The 14134-nt window shown below is 42.2% G+C and overlaps 1 protein-coding gene across 1 annotated transcript in view; it reads right to left on the reverse strand.

The window, feature by feature from the left end:
• shank3a (SH3 and multiple ankyrin repeat domains 3a) overlaps positions 1 to 14134 on the reverse strand; it is an 886564-nt gene that overhangs the window by 631585 nt on the left and 240845 nt on the right. The window contains exon 4 of the mRNA XM_048610479.1: positions 9260 to 9463. Within this exon, the coding sequence (XP_048466436.1) occupies positions 9260 to 9463 (204 nt within the window). The remainder of the gene's footprint in view (positions 1 to 9259; positions 9464 to 14134) is intronic.

The raw sequence follows: 14134 nt of genomic DNA on the forward strand, positions 1-14134 counted from the left end.
CCTGCTCTGACTTTCATATGGGGACATGGCACTGCCTCGTTTCTTGGGGAAGGGGAGGAGAATTAGGAAGAGGTGAGTTGGGCAATAAGAAGAGGCAAATGCGTGGAAATAAGATAGTTGGCATGTTATCGCAAGATTCTGAAGTTGTCTTTCAAAGTTTTAAAGAGGAAAAAAATATATTCTTGACCTCGGGATTCCAATTCTTTCACTTGCACCCTATGAACCCACCATTGCTCGTGTAGCTCCAGGAAGGATAAAATCTCACCCACGGCCTTCCTAACACAAAGAAAGCAGTTTTCAATGAAGTCCCTCCCTTCTCTGATTCTGTTTTGCTGATTTTTCTGACTTATCCCTTCTATGCCTAATGAGTTTTTTGATCTTCTCTCTAGCCTCTATAGTGTTATTACATTCTTTTCAAGTGTGGTGACTAAAATTATTCACGGTATTCACACCCAATCTTGCCAATACATTTCTTTGATTCAGAATAAGCAGTCAATATGAAGTGTATTTAGTGCGAGTGACAAGGGTCCTATCCACCAAATGGACAGCCAGCGAGTGCCCCACATGGTTTCTTTTAGAGAAGGGCTGACTAAATTAAAAGCCACTCAATCACTCATTTGGGCTTTCCCTGGGGTGTAAGTCCCACTTAGTCAGGAGGTGCTGGTCAGAAACCAGTAACTCCATTGAACAGCAGTGGCTTTAGACTGGCTGCTGCCAGGATAACATCAACCTGAGGCCTAATACCACCACTTGATCCCAGGGGAGTGATGGAAGACAGATGAGGGTTTATGGAGAGTGAGTTGCAGAGGAAGTGGACAGGGGTCTGCCAGCAAGGGCAGAAGGGTGGCTCTCATCAGATCCTCCTTCCCAATAGCACATCCCTCTCTCAGATACTGAGGGGCACTGACCACACTCCCTCTCCTGAAAGTCTACAACCTCACGTACTCTCCGTATGGCAAGCTCATTGACGTGTGGGTTAATACTGGACTGTAGGATGAGGCCTTAAGTGGCATTAATTAACCAATTTCCATTATGGAAGGAAAGCTGCTTTGTATACCCTGTCTGTCCTGTATGTCACTCCAAAAGTGGCTAACTCTGAATTATCCCATGAGGGGACCAGCACTAAGGACACTCAACTACTTCACAACCAGTGATTCAAGAAGGAAGACATTTAACCAGTTTGGTAGAATCATTTGTATTGGTTTTAGCATCTCCACAAATAATTGGAACAAGTCTAAACTTCGTTGGCTTTTCTATATTGGGAGCCGAGCTTCCTTTTCTCTTTTTAATTGCTTCAACACATTGTCCATCGAGTTTAAGTACTCCAAATCCCTTTCTATGTCTCTTTGTGTGCGCAGTTAAAGAATATTTGTTCACAGGATGTGGGTGTCACTGAGCACTTATTGCTCATCTCAATAATATGACTAAGTGGTTTCATTTAGGTTTTTTTAAACTAATTTCAAATTCCCAAACTGCCACAGTAGGATATGGACTCACGTCAATGACTGAGCCACCAGACTACTGCACACCCAATTTTATCTTTAAACTAATAACAGTTCCAAGCAAGTTATAATGAAATTATGAAAAGGCAGATACTATGAAGCAAGATTGAACTGTTGTTCTGTTCCAAAATTAAGGGAAGAGGAATGGATTGACAAATCAAATAGACTGACTGGGAAATAGAACCATGCCTAGAAAAGATTAACTTAACAGGATCATATCTGACAAGATGCATAAATTAATATGGAGTGACTTCATGGCCCCAGCTATAAGCAATCAGAAAGACAGAATTGTTATTCTGAGATTGCTGTAGTCTGTACTGATATGGCACCTCAGAGGTTCTTTCTGCTTTAGACCTTTGTTCTTGAATTTGAAGTCGATTCCACATAAAGGACTAACCCCTCTGTTCACATTGAATTAGATTCCATATTAAGTGAGAAGTGTCCCTCTAAATTGACTTGTAGCATGCTATACTTTGCCCACTCCACTTCTATCAAAGAAGTCTGCCCTGTTAAAGTCATAGAATCATAGAGTTGTAGAGTTGTACAGCATGGAAACAGACCCTTCAGTCCAACTCGTCCATGCTGACCAGATATCCTAAACTAATCTAGTCCCATTTATCAGCATTTGGCCCATATCCCCCTAAACTCTTCCTATTCACGTATGCATCCAGATGCTTTTTAAATGTTGTTACTGTACCAGCCTCCACCGCTCCCTCTGGCAGCTCGTTCCATATACGCAACACACTCTGCACAGAAAAGTTACCCCTTAGGTCTCTTTTAAATCTTTCCCCTCTCACTTTAAACCTAGTCTCCCTAGTTTTGGGCTCCCCTACCCTAGGGAAAAGACTTTGGCTATTTACCCTATCCATGCCCCTCACGATTTTATAAACCTCTATAAGATCACCTCAGCTTCCAATGCTCCAAGGAAAATAGTCCCAGCCTATTTCCTCTTTTAATGAAGGTACAGTTTGATAGGAAGCCTGCAACAGTGTTGGCCATTCTTCATTTCTGAGCTTATGGTATAAATGTATGTAAGCTTATCAACCACAGAGGGCATCACCGTCAAGCAAGGTGCCCTTAGCTGGACTTTCCCTTAACAATGTTAATGATAGAAAGTAAGTCAGTCTCAGGTTTCCTTTAATGCTCAAATGGAAGGGGACCAATTTTGTGATTATGTCAATTCTTTGGATGGGTCCCCTATTAGATATGCGTGTCAGCTGTGGGCAGTAGAATTGGCTTTGGTTTGCTCTATCAAAGACACTGGCACTGACATTGAAGTGTGCCTTTCGATGCTGTCAGTTCCTCTGGTTACCAGATGCATATTTGATTCTCACCATTCAAACTCCCCACCAGCCCAGAAGTTCAAGGTACTTTTAAAAATATTTAAATAGAAATAGAAAGGAGGTGAGTGCCAAGTGAAAGGAGATGGGTCGACTGGTACTTACTCCATTACGAAACTCATTACTGGGGTGATTGAAGATTGCAAGTGACTTTTATTTTTCTATCACTCGCACAAAATAGTTTGGAGCATTTCCCCATAGGCACCTTCTCACTATCAGATAAGATTTCAGTCAGATAGCCCCCTTCTCAGCGTGCGTTATTTTCAGAGGTGAAGTAATGCCAGGCAATACTCAGTTGTTGGCTGTTTTGCCTCGGAGTTAGAAAGGTGCAGGTTCAAATCCACTCTGACCTTGTGGGCAGTGACAGCTGGGAAGCCTGCCAGGAGTGCTAGAACTGCAACACTCCAACGCAACTCACCCTTCAAAACGGTTGATCTGCCCTCTGTCAAAACGGGCAGGAAAATTCCCTTTTAAACTTAGCTCCTAATGAGCCTCTCTGCCTTACGAGGGCAGGCAGCTTTCATAGACATTTCAATTTCCTCCCCCAGGTGGCCAGTACCACGGCAAGCTTCCGGAGTCTGGTACAACAGCCAACCTTGTATTGTCACATCCTTCCCCTACATCCAACTTCAGCTTCTGTTCCCGACCTCAGGTAGCCCAAAAATTCAGCCTGCTGTCATCACGGAGAAGAGTGTAAGACTCAATCGGATAAATATAGAGAGAGAGGATTTTTCAAGCGGCTTGGAGATAGCAAGAACAGTAGATGCTGGAGTCAGAGATAACACAGTGTGGAGCTGGAGTAACACAGCAGGTGAGTAACACAGCAGGTCACGCAGCAGAGGAGCAGGAAAGTCAACGTTTCAGGTTGGGACCCTTCTTCAGGATTTTTAGAATGAGCTACATTGCCATTAACAGACAACTAAGAAAAGCAAAGAAAGGAAAAACAGTGGTTCTGATGATTATTTTCCAATGCTCTCCGGCAACAGATGTACTGTCAAAGAACTGTTTAAGTTGGACTGTCTAAAAAGGGGAGAAGGGACAGACTAAATAATTATAAACCAGTCACCCCAACCTCCAAGGTGAGATAAGTATTGGAAAAAAAATCTGAGAGACAATATAAATAGTCAGTTAGAAAGCATGGATTAATCAATAACTCTCAACATGGATTTGTTAACAGAAAGTTAGATTTAGATTTAGATTTATTTATTTGTCACATAAGTACAGCAAAAAGTAATCAAAGTCGCCATTCACTGGCACCCACTTGGTTACAAAAACCAGAATTGACTGATTAACTCCTCCATGTTGTCTTCTCAAACAAATTCAATGAGGCAGCCCAATCAATATAGTCTACATGGATTTTTAGCAATGTCTTGGCAACGTGTACATGGCAGACTGTTCAGAACAAAGATCCATATCACCCAAGAGAAAGAGGCAAATTGGGTACAAAATTGGCGTTTTGGTTAAGAAGCAAACTTTAATGGTCAAAGGGCATTTTTGTAACTGGAAACCTATTTCTGAGGGTACTGTACTGTGTCCCTTGTTATTTTTTGTAGAATATATAAATGATATGGACTTAAATGTAGATTAAGAAGTTTGCAGTTTTGCAAAAATTGGTAATGTGTTTATAATGAGGAAGCAAACTGTAAGACCACAGGTAGGGTCTAGCCATGTGGGCAGAAAAGTGACACATGTAGAAAACCCATAGAATTTTAAAATGAAAAATTTGGGGACAGCAAACACAACAAGGGAACAGACAATAAATGGTAAGATGCTATAGAGGGAACAGATCGGTTTTCAACATTTCTAAATGAAGACCAACATCATCCAAAGTTTTAAAATACTGAGAGAAATGAACAAATGGTGAGAGTTGGATTGTGAGCAAAGAATCAAGTGTCAACATGACTGAAGGGCAGAAGATCTGAAGACCGATAACCACAGTTGAAAGGATCATTCACAGATCATTTCTGGCTCAGAGTAATATCTCTGTAAACTGAAGGACACATTGAAAAATGAGTGAGTAAGATTGAGGAATATTATGGGATGTAAAGGATGCAGCACTGAGCAACAAACTAAACAACTGAAGTCGTAGGATATGGTGAGAAAGTAGGAAATTGGGAGTGAAATCTATCTTGCACCACATGTATTTTTACTTTCTCTTGAACTGCATTTTATAATGAGGATTTTGAATAATTGCATAAATATCCAGAAATAATGTGTCCTAATTAATAACTTTTTAAAAAAGCCGAGGACACCATAAGTGCGGTGCTGAAATAGTTATTATCACATTTCTGTAGAAAATTACACAAGAGTAAAGGAGTGTTTTAATTGCACACCTTACTGATTTGGCTTTGCTGTATATTGTTTCCTGCTGAGCTAAGTGACATCTCATGACACAACATTTAATAAATGCATTGCCACAAAATTATTGAGACAAAAGGTAATAATTGTTGGTGCAGTGACAGTATGGACACTTCCCACTAAAGTTAACCAAAACCTGATATCCACCAATCCATCCCCACTGTGAGGACAGCAGAGGGCACACACTTTATTTGCAGGAGTGAGCAAAGGTAGCAAACTCAACAGTATGCTCACTTCTGAAATATAGGGATATCCTGCTGCCACAGAGAGGAAGAGAGGCAAGCAGATACCATGCCTGGGATTCTCACATTCCTTTTTGCTATGTGGAGATTTTTAACTGCATAGGATAAGCATACAAGCTGTGAACCCACACTCAGCACTACTGCTGCTGGCCACATTTTATTACAGTGGAGGTGAATTCAGATCCCTTCACCCACAATTTTCACTGAGTCAAGCCAGCTTCTGAAGACCTTTGAAGTTGACATGATTCCCTTCAGCTCAGAGGTGCCATGAACCATGGGAAGTCTTTCTGCAATTCAGAACCGTGGACCGGTACGTTTCAAAACTGTTGCAAATGTCACATGTCATTAACTGTAATTCAGCATGTTAAGTGCATTTGTAATGTGGCAAGTGATGATTGGACTTTGTTTAGAAAAAGTAAGTCACCATTAACTTGGCCAGCATTGTAAAAGCAAGACGTCTTCAGGTGGAAAACGTGCTCTTCAGTATTGAACACAACAGAGATTCAGACTGGTCATATGCTACCTATGTTTTGATCCTTCCATTGATTTTAAGCCCAGCTATTCATTCAGCCTTTGAAGCAGTGTAACAGCCAACTGTGATCTTTAATCAACAGTCAAGTATCTGTTCGTTCTGTGAAGTGCTGGATCAGAAGGCTATGAATTCCACCATTACAGAAGCTTTAACATATCCAGCTCTGAATGTTTTACTGAGCTCCAAACCTCTGTAATGGATTACACTGTGTTACTGTAGCTGCCAAAAGAGCTGAGGGAACTTTATCTAAATTCATAGTTTTGCAACTACTGAATAGAATGCAAGTCCCTTTCAGGTGGAGCTTGAATCACTGTTTATTTATTTTGACAGCTTTGTGACCATCTCATAGACTTCCCAATGTTGTTACCGGACTCGTGAATTTGTGCACAGTGGCTACGAGGTGAACTGACGTGGGGATATGGAGCTGCCATATGGATATTGGTACAGAAGGTGTGGAGGGGTCAGGGGAATCAGTATAGGAGGCGGCAATAGAGTACTTAATGCTCAGGTACAGAACTGCGCCAATGTCCCAACAAAGCCTGCTCACCTTAACATCCGCTCACTCAGCTCCCGCCTCAGCAGATTGCCCCTCAGATCCCCGCCAGCCCACTATGAAGAGAGTCTGGCTGTACTCAAATCAGGCAAGAGCTGGGATCACATTATCAGACATGAGTTTTCACACACTGGGATCTGGGTTCAAATCCAATAACAACATTGGGAAGTCTATGAGATGGTCACAAAGCTGCCAAAATAAACAAACTGTGATTCAAGCTCCACCTGAAAGGGAATTACATTCTATTCAGTAGTTGCAAAACTGTGCATTTAAATAAAGTTCCCTCAGTTCTCTTGGCAGCTACAGTAACACAATGTAATCAATTACGGAGGTTTGAAGCTCATCTCAGGATTCAAAATGTAATTTTATTTCACAAGTGCGTCAATAAAACATTCAGAGCTGGATACGTTAAAGCCTCTGAAATAGTGGAATTCATAACCCTCTGATCCAGTGCTTCACAGAATAAATATATAGATACTTCTTGTTGCTTGAGTCTAGGTTGCATACAGTCCTTGGAATGCTGAACAGAGACAGGAAGACCGGTGAACAGACAAGTGTGATTTTGGAATGGGGAGGAAGGAAAGTCAGATGATTGAGCACTTGAAAGATGGAATGGGTGTAGCAGGAAAACTACAGGATAGGGGTTAGGATGATGACAGGAGGGAGAAATTCTTAGGTGGATACCTGAATTGAATATTGAAAACATCAAAGGGAGTAGGGCTTATTAAGTGAAACTGAATGAAACTATTTGCAACCCTATCTTTGCATGTGATTGCCCTATAATGCGCTTCTGACGATGTTTGTGCCTCTTACTACAGCAATCACAGGCCTGATGGTCATTGCCACCACCTTAGCTCATCTGCAAACCTATTCAGTTTCCCAGCTTCTAATCTAATTCAATCTGAGCTCATCTAAAACTCTGCTTCCCATGTCCTGACTCACACCAAGCTCCTTTCATCCAACATCCCTGTGTTCCCTGGCCCGTAGTCCTCTGGCACTATGGCAATTTAATATCTTTTTATTACCTTCTGGCTTGCAAAACCTGAATGTTAAAATCTGAAACAAAAACAAAAATTGCTGGAAAAGCTGAGCAGCCGGGTCTGTGAACAGTAATCAGAATTAACGTTTCAGGTCAAGTGACCCTTCCTCAGTTCTGATTCTTCTCAGGAAGGGTCACTCGATCTGAAAGGTTAACTCTTATTACTCTCCACAGATGCTGCCAGACCTGCTGAGCTTTTCCAGCAACTTCTGTTTTTGTTTCTGATTTACAGCATCTGCAGTTCTTTCAATTTTCATTCTGAATTTTAAAATTCTCATTCTAATTCTTAATCCCTCCATAGTCTTTGCCTTTCCTATTTCTGTAATCTCTGTAAAGCTGCAGCCCTCCATAATACCCACACTCTTTGTATTCTGTCTTCTTGAGCTCCTTAGCATATCTCTGATTTTAAATGCTCCACCATTGGCAGCCTCCAGCTGCTAAGGTCTTAAGCTCTAGAATTGCCTCCCTGAATTTCTCAGCCTTTTTACTGCTCTTGTTTCCTTTTAAGATGCACTAGAAATGTCCCTGAGTGGGTGCCGTATTCTGCTCGCTACTGCTACCTTAAGCACCCGGCGGGGGGACTTTATTGAGGTTTATCAGATTATGAAAGGCATGAACGGAATGGATAGAAAGCAGCTGTTCCCTTTGGTCAAAGGGTTAAGAACAAGGGGGCACACTTTGAAAGTGAAAGGCGGGAGATTTTGAGGGGATTTGAGGAAAACGTTTTCGTGAACCTGGAGTGCACTGCCTGGGAGGGTAGTTGAGGTGGGTAACCTCACAATCTTTTAAAAGAACTTGGCTGAGCACTTGAAGTGTCATAACATTCAGGGCCACAAGCCTATAGCAGGAAAGTTGGGCTTATATAGGTAGCAGCATATTTTGGCAGAGAGTGAAAACTCATATCTGATTATGTGATCTCAGCTCTTGCCTGATTATGTGATCTCAGCTCTTGCCCGATTGAATCTACCCAGGCTCTTTTTCGAAGATATCTGGTTGGCGCGAAGGGTCTGTTTCCTTGCTGCATAACTCTACAATTCTATAATACATGTAAGGCTTGGCAAAACCCAAAATAAAAATTCAGAATAAATGGCATTGTCTCTCTACAGTAAGTACCATCTACAGTCACTCCACAAACATCTCAAAGACTCCTAACACATGAAATAAGTGAGATTCTAGTTAACCGAGAGCAGTATGTGTAGGGGATCCCTTCATTGAAAGTATTCTTGGTCAGCCTATGTTCAAGTGCTTCTATCTCTGAAGATCATGGGTTTAAGTCCCAGTCCAAAGACTTGTGAACATCATCTGCCCTGTCTCTCTGCTGCTTTTCGTATCAGGTGTTAAACTAAGGCTTTGCCTTCCTTTTTTTGTAGATATGTTAATGCCTCTCTACTAATGGAAAGACAGCAGGGGAGATGCACCTGATGTTCTTATCAATATTTCTCTTCCAACTAACTGCACTGTAACAGATTACCTACTCCTTATCTCATCGTTACTTGTTTACTGTGCATGACCTTGTACAATTTCCTATAACAGTAACCATACTTCACAAGTAATTAATAAACTGAAAAATGCTTTAGGACATCCAGAGGTCATGAAAGAATTAATATATATGCAAGTTTTTCTTTATTTCCAGCCCTCTGTAGGAGCGATGTCAAAACAAAAGACGTGCAAAGTCACAAATTAAATTGAATACCTCTAGGTATGGTATGGGGGTGTCGGAAGGTGCCGGGTATTCTCGGAGCAGACGTTCCTCGTCCAGAAACTTGCCCACCCTCCCATTGTACGCTGGTTGAAACAGCCCGTAGTTCAGGACATCCTTCAGGGTCTGGTTGAGAGTGCACAGAATCCGTTGCTTTGACACCCACACGGGAGCATCAAGGTTGAACCTCATACATTTCTGCAAGACAGAAGACGCGAAGGATTAATGGAGCAGCTCACTTCTTGCCAGGTTTCTCTTTCCAGCACCACACTCCAACAATTCTCTCCATATCTGCAACATTCCCCTCTCCCCATTCCCGGGACAGAAACTCCGTGCCATGAGCTAGTTCACCAGGTCTCCCCACTCTTGGTGGTGACATGGGGCCAGGTTGGTTAACATTGGGCTGATGAGGAGGCGGATAACTGAACTTGCTGCTCACAGCACACAGGCATGCGCGCACACATAACACACAAATGCTTCTCAGCATCAACATTGCAACCTGGGGCCATCTGCTGTGCATGGGCCAGTAACACACAGTGCCCTTTACCAACAGCACCCCCAAACCATGCTCCCTTGCAAATTCCTTGAATGTAAAATCAAGGAGCACAAGTAACTTCAATCTGCCTGTTTAAAAGACTGCATATCAGCGATCTGGACTTTGGCTGGAGTTCTTTCTAAAGAAAGCTTCGAACAATTTGAGGTACAGGAATACCAGACAATTTAAATTAAAAAAATATTAAAAGAGCAGGAGTAGGCATCTAGCTGCTTCAGCCTTCTCCACAATTCAAAAAGACCAAGGTCAATCTATGTTCTGAACTCCATCTTTCTGCCCCACACCCATCAAATCCATTTAAAAATCCATCGATCTGGGGCTTGATATATCAATGACTCAGCATCCATAGTCCTCTGGGGCAGAGAATTTCAAAGATTCACAACCACTCGAGCGAAGGAATTTCTCCTTCCCCTGATGCTATAGCCCCAGTGTTGGATTCTACCACCAAAGGAAACAGCCTTTCAGCATCTCACCTGTCAAGCACTCTCAGAATCTTTCAGTGAAATCACCTTTTATTCTAAACTCCAGAGTATGGGTCCATCATACTGAATTTCCCAAAATATAGAAATTTACCACTGTGTATATATTATAAAAGATATAGCACTATAAATTATAAATACTGAAAAGCATAGAATGGCAGTATGGAAGTAGACATTTGGCCATCATGTCCATGTTAAATATCTATAAAACCAACTTTGGGCTAACTCCAATTCACTAACATACCCTCATAGACAAAGTGATATTTTCTTGATGAACTGCCAGAGGAAGTGGTGGATGCAGACACAACTGTTGAAGAGACATTTGGTTTAGTTCATGAATAGGAAATGTTTGGAGGAATATGGGCCAAGTGCAGGTAGACAGGACTAGATTAATTTGGGAACATGGTTGGCATGGACAGATTGGGCCGAAGGGTCTGTTTCCATGCAATATGACTATGACTCTACTCTGTGACTAATAATCCAATCATATCACACCATGGCAGCTGGAGGACTTAAAATTCAATGAATAAGGATGTTAAAAGAAAACTAACCTCAGTAATGGTGCCATTGAAGTATTGGCAATTGTTGTAAAGACTCATCTGGGACATTAAAATCCTTCAGAGAGGTAAATCTGATATCCCTACCAGGCTGCATGTGGTTTCAGGTTGATTTTTAACTGCATTCTAAAATGGCCCAGCCATCCCCTCTATTCAAGTGCAATCCGGGATGAACAACAAATGCAGTCCTGATCAGTGGAACCAAATCCCATGAAAAGCAAAGCAAAAATGACCAACACAACTGAGTCCCGAATCTCGGAAGCATCAAGGTAATTTAGACAAGTTGAACGAGTGCACAAAAGAATGCAATGCAATAAGTGTGAATTGTCTGTTTCTGTTTGGGGTATATGGAATTAGAGGAGGCACGGAAATGACTCTGGGCTATGGAGGGCATGGAATTGGCATGGAGCGCATTGAGTATGAAGATTTGGTGGGCTTGATGTGTAATGAGGCAGATTGATTAGGGAGCTTAAGGTGAAGAAACCACAGTGACCACAATATCACAGGATTCATCCTGCAGTTTGAGGGGGAGAAGCTAGAATTAGATGTAACAGTATTACAATTAAGTAAAGGTAACTACAAAGGCAAGAGGGAGGAGCTGAGCAGAGTTGATTGGGAGGGAAGGCAGTGGAGCAGCAATGGCAGGAGTTTCTGGGGCTAATTCAGGAGGCATAGCAGGAATTCATCCCAAAGGAAGCAGCAGCACACTAAGAGAAGGATGAGTCAACATGGCTGACAAGGAAAGTCAGGAACAGCATAAAAGCAAAATAAAAGACATAAGATGTAGTGAAGACTAGTGGGAAGCCAGAGAATAGCTAAAAACAAAAGCAATAAGTTGCGGGGAAGATGAAATATGAGATTAAGCTAGCTGGTAATATAAAAGAATATTGCAAGAGATTTTAGATAAAAGGTAAGAGAAAGGCAAGAGTGGACATTGCACTGCTGGAAACATGAGGCTGGTGAAGAACTAATGGGGAACAAAGAAATGATGAAGGAACTGAATAGGTACTGTGCATCAGTACTCACTATGGGAGACACTAGCAGGCATGCCAGAACTTTGAGAGAGTTAGGGGGCAGAGATGAGTGTAGTGGCTATCACTAAGGAGAAGGGGGGAAACTGAAAGATCTAAAGGTAGACAAATTATTTAGATTAGATGGACTATACTACAGAGTTCTGAAGGAGCAAATTACTGCAGATGCTGGAATCTGTACTGAAAACAAATAGTACTAGAGATCACAGCGGGTCAGGCAGCATCCATGGAGCGAAAGCAAGCTAACGTTTCCAGCCTAGATGACCTCTTCATCTGTATTTTTTATTTTCAGAGTTCTGAAGGAGACAGCTGAGGTGATTGTGGATGCATTGCTTGTGATCTTTCAGAAATCACTGGAGTCAGGGAGTGTCCTACAGGACTGGAAAGTGGCTGATGTAGCAACCCCGTTTAAGAAGGGAGGGAGGGAGGCAGAAAACGAGGAACTATGGCCTGGTTAGCCTGACTGCAGTCATTGGTTAGATTTTACTGTTCATAATTAAGGAAGACATTGCAGAGTACTTGAAAGTGCTTGGTAAAATAGGGCTGAGTCAGCACGGCTTCACCAAGGGGAGGTCAGGCCTGACAAATCTGTTAGAATTCTTTGAGAAGGGAGTGAGCAAGTCAGGCAAAGCAGAGCCACAGACAGGATACATTTGGATTTCCAGACGGCCTTTGCCAAGGTGCCACACAGGAGGCTGCTAAATTAGCGAAGAGCCCATGGTGTTAGGGGCAAGGTACTGCCATTGAGACAGGTTTGGATGACTGGCAGAAAGCAGAGAGTAGGGGTAACAAGGTCTTTTTTAGGATGTCAGCTGGTGACTTGTGGAGTTCTGCAGATGTCAGTGTTAGGTCCACAACTATTCATGTTATACATTAACTATCTGGATGAAGGAACTGCAGGTATTGGCGAAAGGAGAGACTAGGGCCCAAAGGCACAGCCTCGAGTGAAGGGATGATCCTTTAGAACTGAGATGAGGAGAAATTCCTTCAGCCAGAAGGTGGTTAATCTGTGGAACTCACTGTGGAGGCCAAGTCATTGAATGTTTTTAATAGAAAGTTTCTTGATTGGTAAGGAGATCAAAGATTATGGGGAGAAAATAGGAGAATGGGGGAGAGGAACATATCAGCCATGATGGAATGGCAGAGCACACTCAATGGGCCAAATGGCTTAATTCTGCTCCTAGGTCTTATAGTCTTATGGAGAGGTAAGGGCGTGAAGGCCTGACGTTCAGCATTAAAATTAGGGACAATGGGTACTTCAGTTTGCTAGTCTGGTCTTCCACCTGTCCCCATTGCAGTCTCAGGCCTGCTTCCAGAATACGTCATACTTCTGAGATAAGGTTCTTGACCTGTAACACTGACATAGTTCAATCTCTCCACAGACGAGGGCTGCCAGACCTGCTGAGTTCTCTCAGCATTTTCTGTTGATTTTCATATTTCACTTATGTCACATTCAGCAGCACAGTGGTTAGCACTGTTGCCTCACAGCACCAGGAACCCAGGTTCAATTCTACCGTCGGGCATCCATATGCATGGAGTTTGCACATTCTCCGTGTTTGCATGGATTTCCTCCGAGTGGTCCAGTTTCCTCCCACAGCCTAAAGATATGCAGGTTAGGTGGATTAGCCATGGGAAATACAGGGTTACACGGATAGGGTAGGGGATAGGTCTCAATGGGATGCTCTTCGGAGGGACGGTGTGGAATCCATGGGCCAAATGGCCTGCTTCCACACTGTAGGGATTCTATGAATAATTATTTGTATTAAATTTCACTTGCCACCGGTCTGTCCATCACCCTGCGTCCTCTTCAAATGCATCATTATTTTCGTCTATTCACAATATTTCAGAGGATTATTATCATCTGCAGATTTTAAAATTATGCCACATACATCCAAATCTAACTCATTATTATGTATCAGTGCTTGCAGCACCGCTTTCCTTAATATATATTAAGGAGTGGTCATTTGGTAGTACAGAACTGGAGTACTGCTAAAAAAGACACATTGTGTTGAAGCTTTCCAGTTTGCATTCATCAAGACATTCATAAGAATGCCATTGTAAAGGGGAACAACTTTTGACACTCTACGAATACTGAATAGTGTATGTATATATAACACATGTCTAGAAAAGCACTAATCCTTCCAACAATCACTGAGAAACCCCATAGCAAACTTCTTCAAAGGTCCATAAAACAAACTGTTTATCACAACTCAATACTTCCTGGTACTTTTTTTTTGAAAACACTGTCA

This window comes from Rhincodon typus, chromosome 22 (genome assembly GCF_021869965.1).
Source record: "Rhincodon typus isolate 14 chromosome 22, sRhiTyp1.1, whole genome shotgun sequence".
In the NCBI taxonomy this organism is placed as follows: Eukaryota; Metazoa; Chordata; class Chondrichthyes; order Orectolobiformes; family Rhincodontidae; genus Rhincodon; species Rhincodon typus.